Consider the following 22,162-nt stretch of genomic DNA (forward strand, 5'->3'; position numbering starts at 1 on the left):
CTGGTGGTTAGAGACTGTGGCACAACCATAATTATTGTTACTGTTGCCTTTGAGAGACAGTGACTAGTCTACAACCACTTGCAGTCAGTTGCTATCTTTGAAGCAACCTCAGTGCATAAAGTCAGTCTGCTTAGTTTGTCATATCTGTTGCCATCTCACAGAAATTCACTGTTTACATTCAGAGTCCAGCCAGAACCTCAACGATTTTAAACAGAAGTTCAGAAATTCCTCCACAAATTCTGATGCAGTTGCTGCAGGACAGCAATTTAACTATTGCAAAGACATTGCAATGTATACTAATATAGTATATTGTGTATCTACATACTGTATTAGTATGTAGATACACACAAGATAGCGACATTGTCTATCTTCTATAATTCAGTGAAATAATAAAAAAAGAGACATTGTACGTAAATATATGTGTATATACGTTCTTCACATCCAGAGAATAAAACAAAACCATTTACATTCAAACAGCAGTGTGAAGTCAATGTGTCAAGACTACCAAAGTTAGATACAGTACAGTATAAACAAAACCTACAGACATAGTCCTCAATACTTTTGTCATACTTTACAACATTTTACCAAGTGTCATCAGGGACATCACAAATCCTTTGGAGAGTCATATGAAAACATTTCACACATAAATACACAACTTAAATGATACACAAGATTTACTACATTTACCAAAAGCCTATGGCGTTTCCACAAATCTGAAATTACTTTCATCAATGATTATGAGGCATTACTACACAATAAATGACTATTTATGGATACTTTATAGCTTTCCCATTGTACATGAATCACGTGCTGCAAAGCAATACAGCGTCAACCATACATGCAGATTGTATTGTTTATGTTTAAATGAAGAAACTGTCCTGCAGATATGATATGATAAAACTACAAACTGTATGTTGGATATTAAAGCCTGATCTCACATAGAATCAATACAGAATGAAAACTGAGAACATATGACGCAAACTGATTGGTTTTGCCTCAAACATTAACCACTTACTAATAATGTTTCTTAAAAATATGCCAATTCATTGTTTAGTGTAGAAATAAGTGCTTTAAGTCACAGCTGTATTAAAGACTGACAATGGAAACATACAACAGTTATCATACATAAATGAATAGCCAGCAATGTAAATGTATTGACCTTTTCATTGGTGGTTATTTCAGATATCCATGAGATTTTTCACAAATGAATCTTATGAAAGAGTTACTACCATTAAAAAAAATAAAACACAGACAGTGGTTGAATGCTTTCATGAGTATACTGTACTCATTTATACTGTATATATAAATCATGCATACGCACACTCACACTTGTCCCCTTTGCAGAAATGTTAGATTTATAAAATATTTACATTGACTGATAGTGACGTGTGTTCCCAGCATTATGGAAAATGTGTTAAAATGATTTACAGTGAAGAGAAAAAAGACAAATAAAAAAAAGAAACAAAAGTTCAAAGAAGGTTCTGTGATGTGAATGAGAACACACATTTCTCAGTAAATGCTTTCAAACTGTTTTATCAGTACACATTTTTACAATTTTTAGTGTTTTGTGGTGTAAAATGTGACAAGTTTATCATGTACACTTCTTAATAAGGCTGTGTGCAGACTAGCATTAGCACTGTGCTAAAGCAGAGGGCTCTTTCCAAAAAATAAAATCATATACCTTAACCCTTAATGTCTTCTTTATACCTCACTCTCGGGGAATAAGATACTTTTAGCCTTTAAATAAATTCCAAAAAGAAGAGTAAATTGTGCGTTTTCATCCCTGGTCACAAAATATTGACATTCTATCAGATGTCACTGGTGTCCCATACATAAATAATAGTAGTAAATAGTAAAACTACCAGGCATAGGAAGGGACCATGGTTTGTAAATTCATAACCCTGCATGTATAAAAAATGCTCTAAACCAGTGTGGTTAAATACAACACCAAGAGCTCCTCTACAAGTGTCAATATGTGATGATTTGGGGACAAGAGACCCCTTAAACTAGGTGTGTTGTAGTACCACAAGCTTGTAAGTATTGGAGACTCCAGAGGCTTTGACAAAATATCAGTATTTCATCCCTGGGAATAAGAGTAGGCTAAATTAATGCATGCATTTTTATCCACTAATCACTATAAAGATTTGGTTCACTGAGGTAAGAAGGGTTTTGCCCCAGGTAGGATTCATATCAAAGTAACTGAGAAAGCACCAGTCAGACCTAAAACAAACAGGCAGTGGAAGTTTTGGAGATTTGTATAATTTGCTCATGCATGAAAATAAGGAACGCTATTCCCTGACACTTCACACAGATCTAATGCTTCTCCTCTTTTGCCATTTTTAGTTTCTTCAGTGTAGCAGGACAGGTTAGTGGACAATAATGTTGCTTGCTTCATTTTGCATCACGATTTTGCCTGCTTCTATTGCACTTTCCATTTTTTATGTGCAAACTGATTATAAGATCACTAAACTCAAACGTTCATACTGGCCTTAAGATATTGTTTCGTAGCATGACTATCCTGTAAAAAGACGGGGACAAAATGCAAAAGTAATCCCACCTATATCAGGATTTAGCGGCCTGAAGTTTCTTACAAATCGGTAAGCTTTTTAGTACAGATAGTACACTTGCTAACATTAAGATACAGATTCAGTTTAGGTAGAAAAGAATAATGTGTACTGGCTTCAAAGAAGATGGAAGTGAATCTACCGTAATTTCTAACGGTTGCACTATAAAGAAACAGAAACATGGCTTTGTTCATTACACAAGAGGAATTAAATCTTTCTCCTCTTTCATGCGAACATTAATAATTGTGGTCTTCTTCAATTTGATTTAATTTTCTTCCTACTACGGTACTGGAAAAAGCAGCACGTCATCCAATTAACTTCCTGTATTCTGTCTGAAAACTGAGTACTGTTGACATCTTAATTATTTTTAAATGCTTTATGAGGGGTAAGGATAAAGACAGCAGTAAAAGTAAATGTGATGTGTGCTTAAAGGAGCCAAGTCTTTAAATAAATGCTGCATTTCATTTGCCTTGGAAGTTGCACATCAGAGTGGGGTGTGATGTCACTCCTGAGCCGGGTGCGTCCTAGCGGCGTTCTGCTCCTTCGCAAGGTAGAGCCATTCACGCATGACTAGCAATATAGCGCTTTGCTTATTTTATAAGCTGGAAAACACCACTGCTGCATGTTCACACACAAAACGTGGTCAATGCTCTGAATATGGCGTATTCAGCAATATAAGCTTTACAGATTACATGCACTGCTATACTGGATTGTAAAATCGTTGTTGGTGGGAATTCTCCAACCTTCCGAATTGGAAGTCAGATTTGAGGGGGGTGTTCCAGTTAAAAAACCAAAAACAAACTTTTGGTTGGGAAAATTCCAAGTTCAAATGAAACACACCATTGGCTGTCAACATTCAAATGTGGCTTCTCTTTGATAATATTCTGTAAACATTGCAACCATGTGGCCTAACTGATGCACACGTTAGTAAGGATCACTTGAGCAGGTGCAAACATCTTGACTAGAAATGAAGAGCGTGAGCTAGTGGTGCGAACCAAAATCGCCTGCATGAACTGCACACACAGGAACAAACACTGAAACAAAGAAAAGTTTTCTGTGCTGCTGGCAAGTTATATCAGTATTTAATTTTGAAAATAAAAAAACCAAACATGTAACATATAAACCTTTCATAAATACTGTATGATATTTAATCCATTTTCATTTAATAAACAAGAATATGTTGATAAATTAAGTTTAACATGTGAAAGATACAGATATGTTTAATACTTCAATATGCACATGTTAGACGTCCTATCTGATTCATTATTGATAATGAAAAAAATAAATGAGGCAGGCAAGATTTCTTGGTTTGGCACTAACTGTGTCAAAAGAATTTACAGTGTAACCAAAGGCCTTTTGTGCACAACATGAACCCGGGAGGATAATCAAGCAGTCAGTAATTATTGATTTAAAAATGATTTAGTCAGGCTGAAAGATCTGAAAGCATCGTAGTCCAAGTAAAGCAGTTCAGATGCAAATTGTAGACAAAGCACAGCGCAGGAGTAGCTGTATCAAGCTCACCGTACAGTACAGTTAAAGGACCTGTGTTGGTGTGGATAAGAAGTCATAATTTCCTTCAGATGCATGACAGCCCGGATGGACAATCCTTTTTCCCCCTCACTCGTTTTCCTCTATGTATCTATGGGAAGTGGCCAGTTTTCCTGGATGGCGAGCTCCAAGCATGTGGCAGATTTTAAGGGTGATGGTGGGATGGACAGAGTCTGAGAGCACTGTTTGTGTCAGGCGAAGGGGCTGTCTGACTTGAGTATGGAGGCATCTGAGTCGTGGCAGCCTTTGCCGTTCATGTGTTCCGAGTGACCGTCGATGCTGTAGCAGCCCTGTACCTCAGTGATGGAGGAAGCTGTGTAGGAAGCTGAGCGCAGGGCATCCGAGTGGTTTCCTATGCTGCTGCCAAACTGGATATGATACTGGTTCCAGTGCCGCCTCAGAACAGCTTGGACCTGACCAGAGGGATCATATATCAGATATTAGCTGACAGGAAAGCTTTCAAAGGTGATATAAAGCCTGAGAGTTCAAGTGATAAGCCCAAAGTAATTTTGCATAAGATGGCAGAACAAAATACAAAAATAAATATTTAGATGTTTTTGGGGTTTTTTGCTTCGGTTTTTGGTTTATTTTTTGGCACCAGCTTCTCCATGCACATCTGTGAAAAGTCTAGGGTGACTTTCTGACAATTACACTTTTGTAAAATCTTAGCACAACATTGGTAAACAACAGTTAACAGAATTCTTTTACCCTTCAAGGGCCGGTATCCTGAAACATTTACAGCAGTGTCCCTGCTGCAACACACCTGAATAAAATTTGTAGGTCATTAGCAAGACTTTACTGTTTGCCAAGGTGGCAACCCCCAACCCTACTCAAGTATATTTTAATAAAAGTGTAAGTTTAAAAAAATAATAATTCTAAAACTACTTTTATTGCACAGTGTTCATTCACTCTTAAGCTGCTGTAACACAAATCAGATGGCTGAATTGCCACATCAGCCTATAGTCAAGTTCTATAGAGGTAAGGAACTACTAAATTTTATTCAGGTGTGTTGCAGCACGGACACGTGTAAAGATGTCAGGACACCGGACCTCGAGGACTGGCATTCGACAGCTGTGCTTTAGACAGAGCCAAAGTTAAGGTGAAGTTTTTGTCTTAATGTTTATATAGGCTAAAAGCTTTCTAGCTCCAATTGTGTAAGCATGAAACAACTGATTATCACATAGTCAGTGAAATAGTTTACTCAAAGACAATTAATTGATAAAGCGGTATAAGAAATTCATTGATGAATTTCTTAAATATGAAGATGATGATTGTATATTATCCGAAACTTGAAAAGTTGAAGCAGTGGTAGAAATAAAAATTGGTAAGCATTTTCACATTTTCTGATACTCGGGAAAGAAAATAGGAAAATATTCCCCTGCAAAGGACTGCATTTCTTCTTTTATCTGTGCTGATATGAAACCTTTAAAATGACTCATAGACATGATAACACCACTAAACAATGGACGTTGGATAGACGTTCAGATAATGTCTATATTGGGTCCATTGGTCCATGACCGATTCTGGACATCTATTCTGGATGTCCAAACAAGGTCCACAGTTTTGGCATCTAACCATGACCCAGCCTGGACGTTAATATGATGTTCAACATTTGAACTTTAGACTGGGTAATATTTTTGGAGGTCATGTGGATGTCTATGATAGGTGCAGGAAATTTACATGATTAATAAATTTATTATTTTTTTTATTTACAAATATCAAAATTGTTGTTATCAACATGATACATATAAATATATGGATTACTTGATTACATGATTTATTGTCTCTCTTTTTTTTTGTTTTGCTTGTTATTTTTAAAGTTCCAGTTTTGCTTTAACTGTTTTATTTATTTTAATTAATTAATTATTTTAATTAACTTATTTGTTTGTACTATAAATATTCCATACATGGAAGTCATACGGACATCAACACAAGTATAATGGATGTAGACAAAAGACGTCGCTTGTTGTTACAAAACAACCCCTTCAGCGGACCAAAATTATACGTCCAAAAATGACTTCTAAAAGACGTCACTTTTCGCAGTGGGATATGCCTCTTATCACCTTAATCTATGAGAGAAAGCACATCTGTTTATTTCCCACATTTTAAATGTGATCTTAAAATGACTTCATCCTTTGGGATGTGATAGTCTCAGGAGCATTGTTGGTAAGCAACCAAGAAACAGCAGAGACATGGCTAGCCTAGCTTAAAGCTAGAAGTACCAAGTAACACAAGGGCTTTAGATGCTTTAGTTTTTGCTGGACGAACAACGGCAGGGCATCATGGAAATTTTTTTGCACAACTGTAATAAATTTGAGGGCAATTTGAGAGTCTACCTAACTCTAAAATAGTGTGCTGTTATGCTAACCACAGCATAATATTGATGTCTTCATTTTTTGGATGGTAATTCACTACTTGAGACTATTTGAACAACGTTTCTAGTAGACAATGGCAGATGCAGTAAGCATGTACTGAGGTTGGGGTTTGGCCAAGGCCTTAGGGACTTGGGCGAGGCAGATCTCAGTGCACTAATGAGAGGTGAAAGAATTGAAAAAGAGGGAGGAAGAGAGGGTACGAAAAGGAGAACAAACGGCTTGTGGGTTAGTAGGGCACATATATACACAGAGAACCAGGGGAGGGGTGCTTCTGTTTTCTAGTTCTTCATTAGATTCTTGTGACACAGAGACACTTTATTAGGGACATCAATTCAACTGTTATTTTGTAAAAATGCCTTATTAGTCAAACATATGGCAGCAACAGCATGTAGGCATTCAGACTGACAATCTGCTGAAGGGTCATGGTTGTTGGTGCCAGACGGGCTGCAACCTACACAACCATCTCTAGAGTTTACAGAGAATGGTCCAAAAAGAGAAAATATTGACTGAGCAGGTGTTCTCTTGGAGAAAAGGCCTTGTTGACTTCAGATGTCAGAGGACAATGACCAGACTGCTTTCAGCTGATGGCAACAGTCACTCAAATAGCCATTCATTACAGCTAAGGGATGCAGTACAGTATCTCTAAACGCAAATACTCCGAAACTTGAGGCAGATGGAGTGCAGCAGCACACGACCAGTTTTGGTAGCTAAGAACAGGAAACTGACTATGTTTCACACAGGCTCACAAAAATCAGACAATGGAAGATTGAAAAAGATTGAATAGCATCAATTTCTGCTGCAGCATTCGGATGGTAAGGTCAGAAATTGGTGTAAACAACATGAAAGCATGCAAACAATTCAGGCTGGTGGTGGTGGTCTGAGATATGGAGTGAGATATGCTTTCTTGTCACATTTTGGGCCCCTTGGTGCTAATTTTACAGCCAGACTGTTGTTGCTGATTATCCCCATCCCTCTATTGCCACAGTGTACCGCCTCCTAATGCCTGCTTCTAGCAAAGTAAACATGAGTTCACTGTACTGAAATGGCCTCCACATTGACCAAATCTATGTCTAACAGAGCACCTCTCGGATGTGGCAGGACATGTCACATCATGGATGTGCAGCAACAAGTCTGCAGCAGCTGTGTGATGGTTCCAGCACACTGGTGTATCTATTTCATGAATAGTTGAGGCACTCCTGAAAGCAAAACCTGGAACATGCATGATCCATTTCTTCACATAGCATTGTTTATCTTTCACTGTAAATTCTCTCTGAAGCTCTCTTTGAGAAAAACGTGTTTTGATTAAAGTGTCGTTCTATTGTGCCTTACTGAGTCAGTGTTTCTGAGTACAGAAATAACAATGCCACTTTTTCTTTGAGCGTATAATGAGCACAGGGTTAGGACACACTATGACAGTAAAATCACAAGATAAATATCAAAGGGAAGTTACTTAGTGGATCTTGTAAACCATTCACTTCAAGTCAAGTTCTCTGCAGACCAATTGCCTGCAAAATTGACAGTAATCAGCATGTAGCTCATGGCTGCTTGCTAGCAGCATAATTTTCAGTCTGTGGAGAGCAATGCTGGAGAAGTAGTCCGACTTTTGTCTTTACCTAACAGCTGTAAGCACAAGCTGATTTTATTTTAAAATGTTTATTGAAAAATTGCTTCTCTGCTGTAATTGACCTTCCTTTAATCTACTGTAAGCTCCATTTTTTAGGTATAACCACAGGGAAAGCAAGTAGAAACAATGCATTTGCAAGGATCCAGAATCATAGGTGTTGATTTATTTTTACCATTTATTACTAAATGCCCAAAGATGATGTCAGCTACTTTAGTAATTCGCTGACCTGGACTGAAGTTTCTTGGGTTGTAGAAAATGAAAGGTAACATTCCTAAACTTTTGCATCACCAGCATTTTCTTTTTTTTTGGTCTGACAAAAAAGTAAGACCTTTGAACAAAGGTGTACTTTGGACAGCCCATTCCAAGAGTTTTTAATTTAACATGCTAGATTATTCTCTAGGGTATCTTTGCTGTAATTTCATTCAGTGTAATCAAGCTGGTAGCCTGAAATGTTATGACTACATATTAGTTTCCCCAACATTGGAAGAGTAGCACCAGGGCAATGACCCTGTCAACGCATGACCCTTCTCAACCATGAGGTCAGCACAAGTGTGGGATAGGGTGTGTACACGTGTTGAAATATCTAAAAAAAAAAAAAAAGAATAATAAAAGGGCATAACCCTGTCTTACTTCTCCATTGAAAAAGCAGAAGATGGTGGCCACAAGCAGACCCTGGAATGAAAAAAAAAAACACATTAAAAGAGAGATGACATACAGCTTACTAATTGGTCTCAGGAAAGTCATTTGTAGACAACATCTTAGGGTCTAAAGTGCTGTGAAGCAGGGAAACTTAAGAGGTCAAAGTGAATACATTTTGAAAGCTGATTCAGGCTGTTACTCAAGACATTTTCCCTGCACTGCGCACACTGGGACAGCTCAAGATGATCAGATAACGCTTCATCAACATCCAACGGATTTCAGTCTCTTTCAACTCAAATAATTTGTGCCTTACTTCCTGCTGTTCTTGCCTGGGCTAGACAAACAAAGTCTTTTCTCTGGCTAATGAGAATGTTTGACTCTTGTTAAAAGCTAGAAAACAATGAGGTTAATGTCCATTTAACAAATGATTTTATTAAAATACATGTCTCAAGCACCGAAGGAGACAAAGCAATCAATTTTCATAATAAAATAAATATGCATGATAGAATGACAACAGAACTACACAAACAGAACAGTTAAAGACTGCCGTAGATGCCACAGGCAGTCGGCTTTCTATGCTTTATATGAATGTGTAGAAATGACGAGAATCCCCTCAAACCTTCACACTGATTAATAACCGCTGTCTCACCTGGTAATGCATGAGTATGTGCATGATGTAGTCATATATTTCCGAAGAGACCCGTCCCTCTGGCTTGTAGGGAAGCAGGACGTACTGAATTCCAAGCAGAGGGACCAGGATGAGCGTGGCTCTCACGGCTTTCATGTACAGACTTGATTCTGCTTGATGGGTCACCTTCAGTTTGGTGATGAGAACTCGCACGATGTTGAGTAGAAAGAACAAATTAACCTAAAGGGGGAAGTCATATATAAATCAGCATTACAGTCTAGTATTTTGATAGGATGTGAAAACAAGCAATGCCTCAAGTATAAGAGCATAAAGAGCAGTATGGCAATTTCTTATAAGAGGTGAAAATCTTTATTGGTGACATGCTTGTTAGACACTGTTTACTTGCTGTAGGTTATACTTTTTTGTCCTCCTCTTGAGGAGTTTCCTCAGATTTTTTTAAGGGCACAATGCACATCATGCCGATTCCTCTGAAAATAGTCTGGTACAAGGACTGGACTGAAAATGTTGAAAGACGTTCAGCCCGGAGAACTATTGCTTAAGACCACTTCTAAAATATTACAAGTACTTCTAGTTCATTGGAAGCAAATGATAAAGAAATCAAAACTTTTGCACAGTACTGTATTTGAATTATTAAGAGACTACAAAGCTTCTTTTAGGCATCATTTCTTTAAACACGTCAATCCTAACAAGACAAGTGTTAACAAAAAAATCAAAGAGGAATGTTTGCTTTTTCTAATAAGCCGAGAAAGTCTTCAGTTCCGTTACTGCAGTATTATAAGACACCGAGTCTACTTCTGATACACGGTAAAGTTAGGAAACCTACACATAACATTTTAAAGGATGTTGGAGGCTGAACATTTAGTACAGACTGTCCTAAGGGACCAGCGTTCTCTGAAGCATGCTCCAATGTGCTGATTAGGTGAATTCCTAGAAAACAACATAAGCTTGGGGACCAGTGGGTGGATTCTCAAAGGGGAAGATGCATTGATTTCACAAGACAAACACACTTATGCATGTTCTGAGACTGTCCTGCTCACAGGACCCCCCACAGAGTCCACTCAGAGGAGGACAAAAGCAGCTTATTGTACTCTTTGCGCAACAAACAGTGTGGCAAGAGAAACATGAAACAAATCAGCTGGTTTATTCTAGTAAATAGATATATAGTGAATTACTTGTTGAAACTGATTGGAGTTAGGAAAGAAAAGAAGTAGTATTCTTACCAAAAGAGCAGCACAGATGGGGCCGTGGATGATGTAGAGCAGTGATGTTTTTGAGCTAATCCAGCAGCTGCAGAGGAGAGCAGTACAAAAAAGGTTTACACAACAGTAACGTTGCATCACATAACAGCAAATCTATCACAGCAATCTGTGGGTTTCCTTAAAAAAATATTATACAGGAGAACTTCTTGCACAAGCATTGGCGTTAACTCACTTGTCGTTGTAGTAGTAGCTCCGAGCGACGGCATGTATGGTGGCTGGGATAAGAGGAAAGCCTGCAAAACAAAGTGAGCAAGTTAGGTAAAGAAAGACCCTTCAGTTAGAAAAATGTAGTGATTAGCTGACTGATATCCTCTTCTTACCCCATCCTAGGAGATAGTACCACATCAGATGCTGCTTCTCAGCAAACACTGCCACCACGATGAGAGTGTGCAAATATATCCCCTCACACAGCATCCAGAAGTAATTACAGCCAAACAGGTACAGGTGAATAAACTGGGACACTTTACAGCTTGTCTGAGGAAGGAAAAGACATAATAAATGTGGATTTATAGCAATTGATTTATGTTTAATATTAAACTAGAATGACCGGTGTAATGGTGCACATTAAACTAATAGAGACATTTGTGAGGCTACAGTCAAGTGAATCAATACAAATAATAAGAAACTGACTGGATTCCTCTGCACGAGCTCCTGGTTGTTGGCCACTGCAGTCAGCAAAATGATGGTGATCACAGAGTTCAGAACAAAAGAGAAGAAGAGGTTCTTATGAAGGGTGATCCTTTGACAGCTCAAACTCCTGGAAAAACAGAAAACTGAAGTTATGCCACAACGCTTTTATGTTATGCACAGACTGAGAAGCATCCGTCTATGGAAGTCGCGCATATAAAAGAAGTTGACTCACTTGAAATGGAAAAAAATTGCTAGGGAGATGAGGAGGGAAGTCAGAGACAGCCCATGTCCTATGAGGGCAAGGTAGAAAAGGTTCATTGCAGTCTGAAAAGAAACAACAGATGGAAATTAGGTTATCAGGCTGTAATCTCATTATCTTTCTCCAAATGGCTACTTGACTAAGCATCAACATACATCTCAGCATTTGCACTGAAAGGCTCTTGAAAATGTTCCATTTGTCTTTTAATATTTATAATTTCAAGCTGATGGGTTTTTTTATGAACCAGTTACAGGAAATTATAGTACAGTGCAATTATAATATAGTTTCTCCTTGTGTCCAAAAAAAAAAAAAAAGGGGGGGGGGGGGGGGGGGGGAATTGGGCCAAAGCAGAACAAATTCCAGCCTGTATTTGGTCACCAAGCAGACATGCTGTGGTGTTCAGAGCGTGCAGAGCCCCTCACAACCACATCACATGGCCATCAAAGCCATACTTTTCCTATTGTTGATTATCTAACATTTAAACTCAGTCCTACCTACTGCCATTTTCAACCTACCATTCTGCCTTCTACAGTGTGCTCATTGCAGCGGGTGTAGTTGGTCCATGTCCTGTTGCTCTCCGGATGCAGAAACCATTGACCACTGTCAGTGCAAATCTTTGTGACCATCTCTGCAGAACAAAAAGTGGTAAATAATTTAAATGTATTATTCTGATTTTTCCAGTAGAAGGTAGAGGCAGGTGAAAAAGAAAAACACCATTATGGATGGAGCTAATGAAAACGTCAATTAGAAGAATGAAATCTAATTATAAGCCTGCACATCCTGTTGACGGTTGCGGTTGACTGAATGTGGTTAAGAAGTCCCCGGACGCTTAAATCAAATTTACTGTAATAAACAGTGATGTATTTACACCACTCCATACACGCATAAGTTAATAATCACACACACAAAAACCCTGCCTCATTAACAGAAGGAGCTGAAGTCAGTGATTTAATACACTAAAAATTACAAATCCTGTGTTAATACTGAGAACAGAGCTTTTCTGCTTCATGGCCATTTGCTGTAATTGGTATTTACATTCAGTGTGTGAGCATAGTGTGAGGTATAGTCTTTGCTTTTTTCACTTAGAAAGATTCAAGCTAAAAGGTGAAGCAAATTTATACATGAAGAACAGTCATTAATCATGAAGAGCTCCCCTCAGCCTGCGAAATCTGTTACATAATACCTTTTGTGGTTCTGGAGAGCTTTAACCTTGGTGATATAATAAGTGTTATCTTGGTTTGGGCTTTTGTTTTTTTACTAAAGGCCTTCAAAGTTATGAATGAGGACCTGAAAGCCACAACAAGGAATAATCATCAGAGTAAGTTGTCATCTGTAAATCTGCAGGTGGATGAAGAAAATTGGCTGCTAGAAGCTGCAGATCTCACCTGATGGATCAAAATCCTGGAAGTAGTCCGGGCAGTGCTGCTCGGATGTAACTCCTGCTTTGGTGTCATCCCAGCAAAGCCAGCCATCCCACGTGCGATTGCACACAGGTTCTAAAAACACAGACATCATTTTAAGAGCTTTTTTGCTCTTCACATTTGGAACATTGCAAACTAAGAATTGAAGAATAGATTTATAGAATTTTGAAAGTAGGGTTCTCTTAACCAATTTCAATCAAGACAGCTTTACCTTGTCTGCTGTGGGTATTTTCTTTCATTAACTTTTGATAGCACTCAAACTGGGCTGTGACTATCTTGTTCCTGGTGACCGTAATGTCATTGTAGACACTGGTTGAAGCCTGCTGCTGGGTTTCATTGATCGCCAGACTTGCCTTCACCATAAACTACAAGACAGGTGAGAAAAAATAGAAATCCACTCATTTTTTTAAGCTTTACAAAGTAGAATGAGAGATATGTTATGGTACAGTGCAACAGAAACCAAGTAAAAGAAACAAGTGTATAAATTCTCGCTCAGTGAGAGGGTACAAAAAGTACTGTTGGTTATGTTTAAAATGAGTAAAGATGTCTCTGAGCCATCTTTGGTTATGTACTTGCGAACCCTCTGGTGATGCATTAGTCTAAAACAGTCAACACATACTACCAAATGCAGGAAAAGGGAGTCATACTTAGTGATTCATTAAAGTCAGTTGCGCTGCATGGAAACTATGACATCTATGCCTTAGTATTGGTGCACAGATGTGTCCAAACACCAACCTGAAGCTGCATTTTTTGTCCTTTAAAGGATAACATCAAACATAAACAGCCTAGCAGTACATAACTCTCTGAGGTAGAATTAAAGGTGGTTGCTGTATTTATGAAATTTAGATCAGTAAGAACTAAACTGTGTCTTGTGTGCATTTTGGCTGACCTACCGCTGCTGGATTACACAGCAGTATAAGCGCTACCATCCAAATCTGTCCAAAGCCATCCAACTTCCTGTCAGCCATTTCAGAGCTGGACGATGATTTACAAACTGCAGACCTGCAATGGAAAGCAAATAATTAAACATTAACATTAGATAATCATTAAAATGTAATAAAATGTCCTCATAAAAAAGGCCCTTCTTATATATAAGATGACACTGGAATGACACTGAATAGTCTAAGTGGATAAGAGTGAGTTGACCTTTGCTAAATGTTCATTAAGTTTCTGTTTTTCCAGTTCAGGACATCAGCTGAGTTAGAAAATTTACTGAATCATTAAATACAACAAATTTATTCTGTGACCAAAAGAAACTTTGTAACAAGAACTTGGCCGAATCAGTTTGTTTTAATACCGAGGATTAACTACAGCAAAGCACTGTACAGTATGTTCTCCCAATAAACAGCAATATAACGTGCCCTCACTCTCCATGTTAGGTCAGCTTGGAATTACAGGCTCCTGTGATGTAGCTTTTTGGCATAGTATTCAAGGGAACGCACAGCTGAAAAAATAAGCAGCTGTAATCAACCCAACAAAGCCGTATCAATCAAAGGAAGTGGTAAAAGTCTTGTAAGCACAGTACAGGCTTAAAATCTCCTGTTCCTACTTCCGCGTGTGTTTTGTAAGCCAAACTTCTTTTGGTTTGCAGTCCATCATAAATTCTGACAGCACTTATAAATCTGTTAGTGGGTGCAAGTTGCACCTCATCAAAGCAGAATCCCATAAGGTTGTTTGCAGCAAAGCTGCTGGCCACTGGGATTTCATGACAAGGCTGTGGAATAGCAGATGAGAGAAAATTCAAATAGAAGCATATCCCTCAGGTTCTACAGATTTGCTTTGCAAAACAGTGGGTTTACTAATGCTCGGGTAGCTTTAGATAGTTTAAGCGGCTTATGTTTGACTTGGAGTTAAACGTCTAAAACCTGTGATGCAAATGTACAAATATATCACAGCATGAGGAAGAAATGCTGTACTGGCACCAAGATAACCTGAGATAAGTTGTTACCATTGCTAACAATTCAAATCAATAGGTTCTTGTGGCAGTGAGGCTTTCGGTGGGTAACAAGCTTGAGAATGGGAGACAGAGAGAGAACCTGATCCCCAGGATAATGATATGGCATGCAGGAATAGGTTAGTGAAATTTAATAACATCCTTCATACCCTAAAGGAACTAGGTCACCTGTAGGTCACTTTTATTTGCAACATCTGAAGTCTGATTAAGTTTGCTGAAATGTTATGAAGCTGCAGACCAACCGGTGCTCTTCTCTTTAACCAGCAAACAAATCCACAATATCCCAAGCAGTAAAGCTCAGCTCCAGATAACTGGGACGATGTTGCTATTTGCATCTAGTGATGTAGTTAGAAGACCATCTCAACCATCACTGCATATATTACAGATGAATGTTTTTAACTTTCTGTGATCAATCGCATGCAGAACAGTCAGGCCTATGTTTAAACTTTTATTGTAGCACATGACATAATCATACCCCGCCTACCCCATTCTCCCTCCAAAGTTGCTTGTCTGCACTTTACATTCTCAAAAGTATCAGAAACAGGTGTGCAGGGTCGCTTTATGTGAACCAGAGCAGTGTTTCCCACAGACTCACATTCCGTTTGTGGGACACACCTATAATGAGTTGTAGACTAATTCCATTTATAAGTTTCTCTTTTGGAAACATTTTAATTACCAATTATACACTCAGCAATATAATCAGCTGCCTTTCCTGTGAGCATCGCATCTGGATGAAGAGCTGAAATATTCACTGCTTAGTTACTTGAACCTTACAGTCACAGAAAGAAGAAGAAGAAGAAAAGTGGGGGGAGCAGCACAGACATCAGTCAGTACATTAGAGAGAGATTTGACCCATTTCATTCTCACAGCTCTATCTGCAGCTCAGTCACAGAAGATGCTGATGCAGCGTCTCCTCAAGTCTGCTCACATTTAAAAGGAGGCAGAAGAGGGGTTTACTGAAAGTGTTTAACTCTTTGCAACCAATTTCACTCGAGTGACAGTCCAACCTCCAGCAACCTCTCACCAACCAGTTGTGGAATAGTCACTAGTGGGCAGCAGTTTCCAGGGTCTTTGACGGGTCTTTAGACCTGTGTGAATAAGGCTTTAGCAATTGATTCCACGGCGACTGCCAGCAACAACTTTTGGTCAAGTAATATTTATTTTTCTCTTGTAACTGGTAATTATGGTACCAGGTGGTTGCTAATCAGTCTCTGGGCCTGTGTTACTGAGTCTTTAGAAGAATGCCAAACTAGTTTCAATTCAGTTTTCTTTACATAGCATGAAATCACAACAACAGTGGCTTCAAGGCACTTTGCATTGTAAGGTAAAGACCCTACAATAATACAGAGAAAACCCCAACAATCAGACAACTCCATATGAGTAAGTGCTTTGGCGACAGTGGGAAGGAAAAACTCCATTTTAACAGGAGGAAACCTCTAGCAGAACCAGGCTCAGGGAGGTGACTGAAGCAGAAATACTTAATGCATCATGGGAATTCCCCAGCAGCCTACACCTATTGCAGCGTAACTAAGGGAGGACTCGTGGTCACCTGATCCAGCCTTAACCATATGCTTTACCAAAAAGAAAGTTTTAAGCCTAATCTTAAAAGTAGAGATAGTGTCGGTCTCCTGAATCCAAACTAGAAACTGGTTCCACAGAAGTAGGGCCTGAAAACCGAAGGCTCTGCCTCCCATTCTACTTTTAAATACTCTAGGAACAACAACAAGTAAGCCTGCAGAGCGAGAGCAAAGAGCTGTAATGGGGTGATATGGTTCTAGAAGATCATTAAGATCCATACGATACAATGCCTTATCAATACAATAAAAAAGATACAAATTCTCAGCTGTGATGATGTGTGAATAGAATAGTCCCCCTGGGATCCCCCTGCTTTCATATTGATATTTCACTGGCCAGTACACTACACCCATCAATCAGTATTCCAGAGAGAAAACTGACCCTGTTTATTCTCATAGTGGTTTTCACATTTGCCTAACAAGCAAAAGAGCCTTACTTCAATGCTGGAGGTAGACACAAATCCCTTTGGGGTTGGCTCAGAAAGGGCATCCCAGTGCAAAAACACTGCCAAATCAAACATGCAGGCAAGCCCGCAGTGGCGATACCCTTCTGAATAAGGAGCAGGTGAAAGTAGCTTTTATTCCCACACAGGTCCCCACACTGCTCAGTCACCAAAGGGACTGGCTGGCTCAGTGCTCCTCAAGTCTGCTCAGAGTTAAAACAGCATTAAGCTGAGACAGAGGAGGGACTTACTGAAAGTGGGATTGTAAAACATTATGGTGATGTGCAAATTAGAAACAGCCAGGAAAAGATCAGCTGCTCTGTCACGCTCGCACACAGTCAAACACACAGAAATGCACAAACACACACAGACACACAGCCCTACTCTGTCAAGAACCCCAGCTGTTTCTTGGCAAGTTTTTTTTTAATATAAATACAGTGATACAGAGGATGCATCATTTCAGACAACCTGTGCGTGTGTGTGTGAGTGTGTGTGTGCACGCATGTGTGCGTGCATGTACGTTATTGTTTTAAACTGATAATATTGTACCATTTAACTAACAATACATGTGGTGACTTTCCCGCATGTCACGGTGGAAATTTCACATTTAATATTCACTCTCAAGCCATAACACATAACAAATACCTTTTTATCAAAAGTAGTCTTAAACAAGCTATGACAAGACTTCATAGAAATCTCAGTGATGTCAGAAACTATGCTTACTTGTTGAAATGATTCTGAGAGAGAAAATGTTAATTATGTGTGCTCCAACACAACTAATAAATAAGCAATTGTGAGAAATATGCAACAATGCTACTGAACTTCTGCAGTAAACAGAAAACAGAGCATGATCCACCAGCAGTGCCACATACTGTGTGATCAGAACAGCTGTTCTGTGTAAGCCTACGTGCAGCTCTCACTGTGCTCCCATCACAGCCTGCTTTGTGGACATCATTTCACCTTCAGCTGGTTCAATCCTGTGTGGGGGTTTCTGGAGCAACTTTGGACAGCGGAAATTTTTATTATTGCATTTCCAAATAAAATTAATAAATTCATGACTAGGACAAAAACAAGTGCATTATGCTGCTAACACAACTTTGTGTGTGTTACACAGTGTTCTGTGTAAAATATGTAATACATTATGCACACAGCATGCAATTAATTAGAGTGAACGTGATGTCTTTGATATGCTGTTTAGCAACGGTGGTGATTCTTAAAGCAGAGCCAAAAAAAAGCCAGGAATTGAATGGAATCCATGAAGTGATATTGATAATGGAATTGGAACCACTATTTTCTTATTAATTCCCATCCCTAATTCTGTGCTTATACACACACAGTTTTACACAGACACAAAATAAGCTCTTGGTTAATTAAACAACCCGATCCATTTAACTGTGTACTTAACTACAGAGCCTTGCAGCTAAAACTGTTATTATACTACTAGTATAATAATACCAGTAGTGTCCCTGCTGTTAGCTACAGAGAAAAAAAGGATCCCTCTGATTATCTGCCACGTCTGTCACATAATCCTCTTGATGACTCTCTGTTACATAATCCTTGTGGTTTGTCTGTGTTTACATTCATGTACTTAACTTTTACTATGTCTCTATGTCCTATTAATGCTGCTATTATGGAGGTAATGAGAGCTCAACAGCTGTAGCAGCGGGCTGGCGTTATCGTGACACAGTCCAGGACAGCACTCAGACTTCCCACAAGTCTTTTTAAAGAAAGAATTGTTTTTAGAGTTCTTAAGAAAATGAAAACTTCTCGCTTTTACTTCATCCTAAGACTGAATACTTTTTTTGTTTTCCATATTCGTGTAGATACAAACAAAATGGAAAATTTTGGACATTTGATTTGCAACTATTTCGCAAACTTCATAAACATGTTTCGGCTAATTGCAGCTCAAAACCAGGAGAGCAGCCTCCACAGAGGCACAGCACTTGATTATTGATCTGTTTGGGTCAACTTTATCCAACAGCAGACCAGTGCAAACTGTAGGTGGTCCACTATTATCTGTAGTACCTCAGAGTGTTTCACTGAAGTGGTTAGTCATGTACACTTTACACAAGAGATGACATCACCTACTACATCTGCAAGCAGAAAGTTACCCAGAAAAAACAGCCTATGTATAACATCTGCCGTCTTCTCACCCAGTGCCAGAGCCCAGCCTGCACTTATCAACTCCCACTGTCCCTGCAGAGATGTTATGCTGCACTGTAAACATCCTTTTGTACTCACAGGATGTTTGGCGCCCTGCACACCAAGTTCCATCAAGTTCGGCTCAGTGGCATTCGGAGAACCTTTAGGCTGGTAAAGGCCAGTAACTGCATTACCGTCTCAATCTATAGCATGGATATGGGATTAAACGGAGCGGGAAGCAGGTACTGGGAGCCGATTAAACCTCTGCTTGCAAAAGATGCCGCCAAGATTTATTCCTGTTCTGTCTACGGCAAATTTGATTTAAAAAAAAAGACGCAATTATGAAACAATTCTTCTTCAAACAATATTTGCACTAGTAGCTGACCATATTTTAAACAATAGTAAGTGAATCAGAGAAAAGAATAATCCATCACAAAAATATTATGTAAAGTGATCAGTTTTACTCTCTGCTGAAAGATAAGCAAAGAAGTGCAAAATGAAAAGATAAATGATGATAATGATGCTGTGCTGTTACACTGCAATGTTTGCAAAACACTGTTATCGGCCTTTGAGAGCTTCGCACAAATCTGGTCACTGGGGTATAGAGGTCTTGAGTGTCCTATGCTTGCTCTGTAAACAAGAGATGAGACAAGATAAACAGCAGAGTTGTGCCTTCTGGAACTAATTCCATATCAGTCATGCCATCATTTACCATGTCAGTACACACAGAGTCAGGGAAGATTTGGTGTGTGGACACACGTTTCAAGCACAGATTCAGTAGTCAATAGCCTATAGTACCAAACGGCCTGGTCGTTTGGTACCATGCCACAAGCTCGGGTGTGAAATGTATGGTTTGCAGGGTTTCTATCATCATTTTTTTTAGCGTTTTTATCATTAACTCGGTTTCCCTGGGTCTTTTCCCGTGTGTTTTTTGAATTTGAAATTCAGTGCACGGCTTTTGTTTAAAAACATGAAGGACTCTCTATTTAAGACCTGAAAACAGGTTGTAGCAAGTACAGAAATAAAAATGATTCTTTTGGTGAGAGCAAACCACTCTCTCTCTAGACACTCATTATCATAGTCTGTATTACAGCAGCACATGTCCTTGGTCTGTGCCTTCATAAGCCAGCGTACACATTTGTTGAGAAAATGAGTACTTCAAGTGCAGTACATCATTCCAAACGAACAACTAGCATACAATTACATACAATAAGAATTACTCATTATGACTGACAATTACTTATAACCCTTCTTTTATCATGTTTGTGCACACTTTGCAGCCACAATCTTCATTTCCTCCGACACAAAATGGATTATTTAAACAGAGCCGTTCTGACAAGGAAGACTTAATGTGTTCAAGGAGTAATGGAAGCGTTCCTACCTGCTTGGTTTTACACCGTTTTACTGCATTATCGCAGGCTGATTATTATTTTAGAGGACAGAGGAGGGTCTGTGAAAGAGGAAATGCTAAGAAAGGAAAAATCTGCATGCCTTTAAATGATGCTGACCACGAATATACGGGAAACAAGAGTGACAAACCCAAAAAACACGAGGATGTGAGAACACGGTTCCTCTGAGAGCTTCCCTTCTGATTAACAGGGCCAAATTTAGCTGTTGGATGTTTTCCACAGGATCAGCTGTACGTGTAGCTTTTATCCATGTGAGTGAACATGCCTGAATAGGAGTTCAGCCTTACAGCAACTGATCTTACCAAGCCTGGGACATGAGAGCAGACTTCCCAGTTGCCAGGGGCATCACCAGATGTCTGGAAAAACAACAGCATTCCCACACTAATGTGAAGGAGGAGTCCTCTTTGTTGCATGAAAAGACTGCTGCAAATCTCCTTCCACCCACCCCGACTAAAGCAATGCAATATTCTTTGCATTAACAGGGCAGGAGGGGGGCTGTGTTCTTGTGGTTTTGAAATAGACAGCAACTCAGATACCAAAACATTCATGTCATTTCATTCACACCCTCACAAGCATGCCAGTGTCCTTAAGGCAAGCACGTGGATCTATTTATGACGGCGGTGTTGAAAAGAGTGAATTCTAAAACTCATCTCCACAACTAAGGAAGGACAGGCTTATGGTTGGATGATGCCAGATGTTGTACAGCAATTAGGGAAGTGTGAAGACTCCGAGCCTGCATAGGGAAATGCATGTGCAACTAAACATCTTGGGGAATTATGACTGTTCAAGGAATTTGAAAGTATGTGTCCTTCTGTTATACCACTATCACTTTGGGGGAGACTATGGCATTGTTATGTTTTTGACAGCAACAGCTGAGCCGGGAACTGTAGGAAAGCATTTACGGGAATGTCATATAGCAAATGGTCTGAGGTCAGGGATTAAACCATGAACTTGCTGCTCAGTGCATCTGGGCCCATGTGTTATGCATCCCAACCATTCTGTTATTGCCACATATAGATACACCTAGTACTTCTGCAGTTTTGCAGAGCAGTAGGGCGATCGTGGCTGAAGAGTTGGGAGTTCGCCTTGTAATCGGAAGGTTGCCGGTTCGAGCCCCGGCTTGGACAGTCTTGGTCATTGTGTCCTTGGGCAAGACACTTCACCCGTTGCCTACTGGTGGTGGTCAGAGGGCCCGGTGGCACCAGTGTCCGGCAGCCTTGCCTCTGTCAGTGCGCCCCAGGGTTGCTGTGGCTACAATGTAGCTACCATCACCAGTGTGTGAATGTGTGTGTGAATGGGTGGATGACTGGATATGTAAAGCGCTTTGGGGTCTTTAAGGACTAGTAAAGCGCTTTAATAATACGGGCCATTTTACTCTTGGCTACGTTCAGAGGATTACAGGATTTTTCTGTCAGACTTGGATGTTTGCAGTTTTTCGGATGAGCATAGGTGAATCTTTATGAAGTATTGTTTAGTGTTGGTGTTTCTTTGTCTGCTAGGGGAGGTGAAACTAGTTGAAAATACATTCTTGGCATGTGACATAACCTTTAGTGGTGATGATAAAGTTTATGTTAGAAATATTAATAGTCACACAAAGAATACACACAAACATCACAAAAACGCACTTAAACGAAAAGAAAAGCAAAAGGTTACGTGTGACATTTTTTGTTCT

General features: G+C 39.3%; 1 protein-coding gene across 1 annotated transcript in view; it reads right to left on the bottom strand.

Moving 5' to 3' along the window:
- Positions 1 to 404: 404 nt before the first annotated feature.
- calcrla (calcitonin receptor-like a) overlaps positions 405 to 22,162 on the bottom strand; it is a 29,476-nt gene continuing 7,718 nt past the window's right edge. Inside the window, exons 2-13 of the mRNA XM_082509264.1 lie at positions 13,862 to 13,970; positions 13,180 to 13,333; positions 12,933 to 13,043; positions 12,063 to 12,175; positions 11,521 to 11,612; positions 11,289 to 11,415; positions 10,979 to 11,132; positions 10,831 to 10,891; positions 10,620 to 10,686; positions 9,400 to 9,618; positions 8,742 to 8,783; positions 405 to 4,525 (exon numbers count right to left, since the gene is read on the bottom strand). Of these exons, the coding sequence (XP_082365390.1) occupies positions 4,304 to 4,525; positions 8,742 to 8,783; positions 9,400 to 9,618; positions 10,620 to 10,686; positions 10,831 to 10,891; positions 10,979 to 11,132; positions 11,289 to 11,415; positions 11,521 to 11,612; positions 12,063 to 12,175; positions 12,933 to 13,043; positions 13,180 to 13,333; positions 13,862 to 13,936 (1,437 nt within the window). The 5' untranslated portion in view covers positions 13,937 to 13,970 and the 3' untranslated portion in view covers positions 405 to 4,303. The remainder of the gene's footprint in view (positions 4,526 to 8,741; positions 8,784 to 9,399; positions 9,619 to 10,619; positions 10,687 to 10,830; positions 10,892 to 10,978; positions 11,133 to 11,288; positions 11,416 to 11,520; positions 11,613 to 12,062; positions 12,176 to 12,932; positions 13,044 to 13,179; positions 13,334 to 13,861; positions 13,971 to 22,162) is intronic.

The sequence above is a fragment of the Aulonocara stuartgranti genome (assembly GCF_965226115.1).
Source record: "Aulonocara stuartgranti genome assembly, chromosome: 16".
Lineage (NCBI taxonomy): Eukaryota > Metazoa > Chordata > Actinopteri > Cichliformes > Cichlidae > Aulonocara > Aulonocara stuartgranti.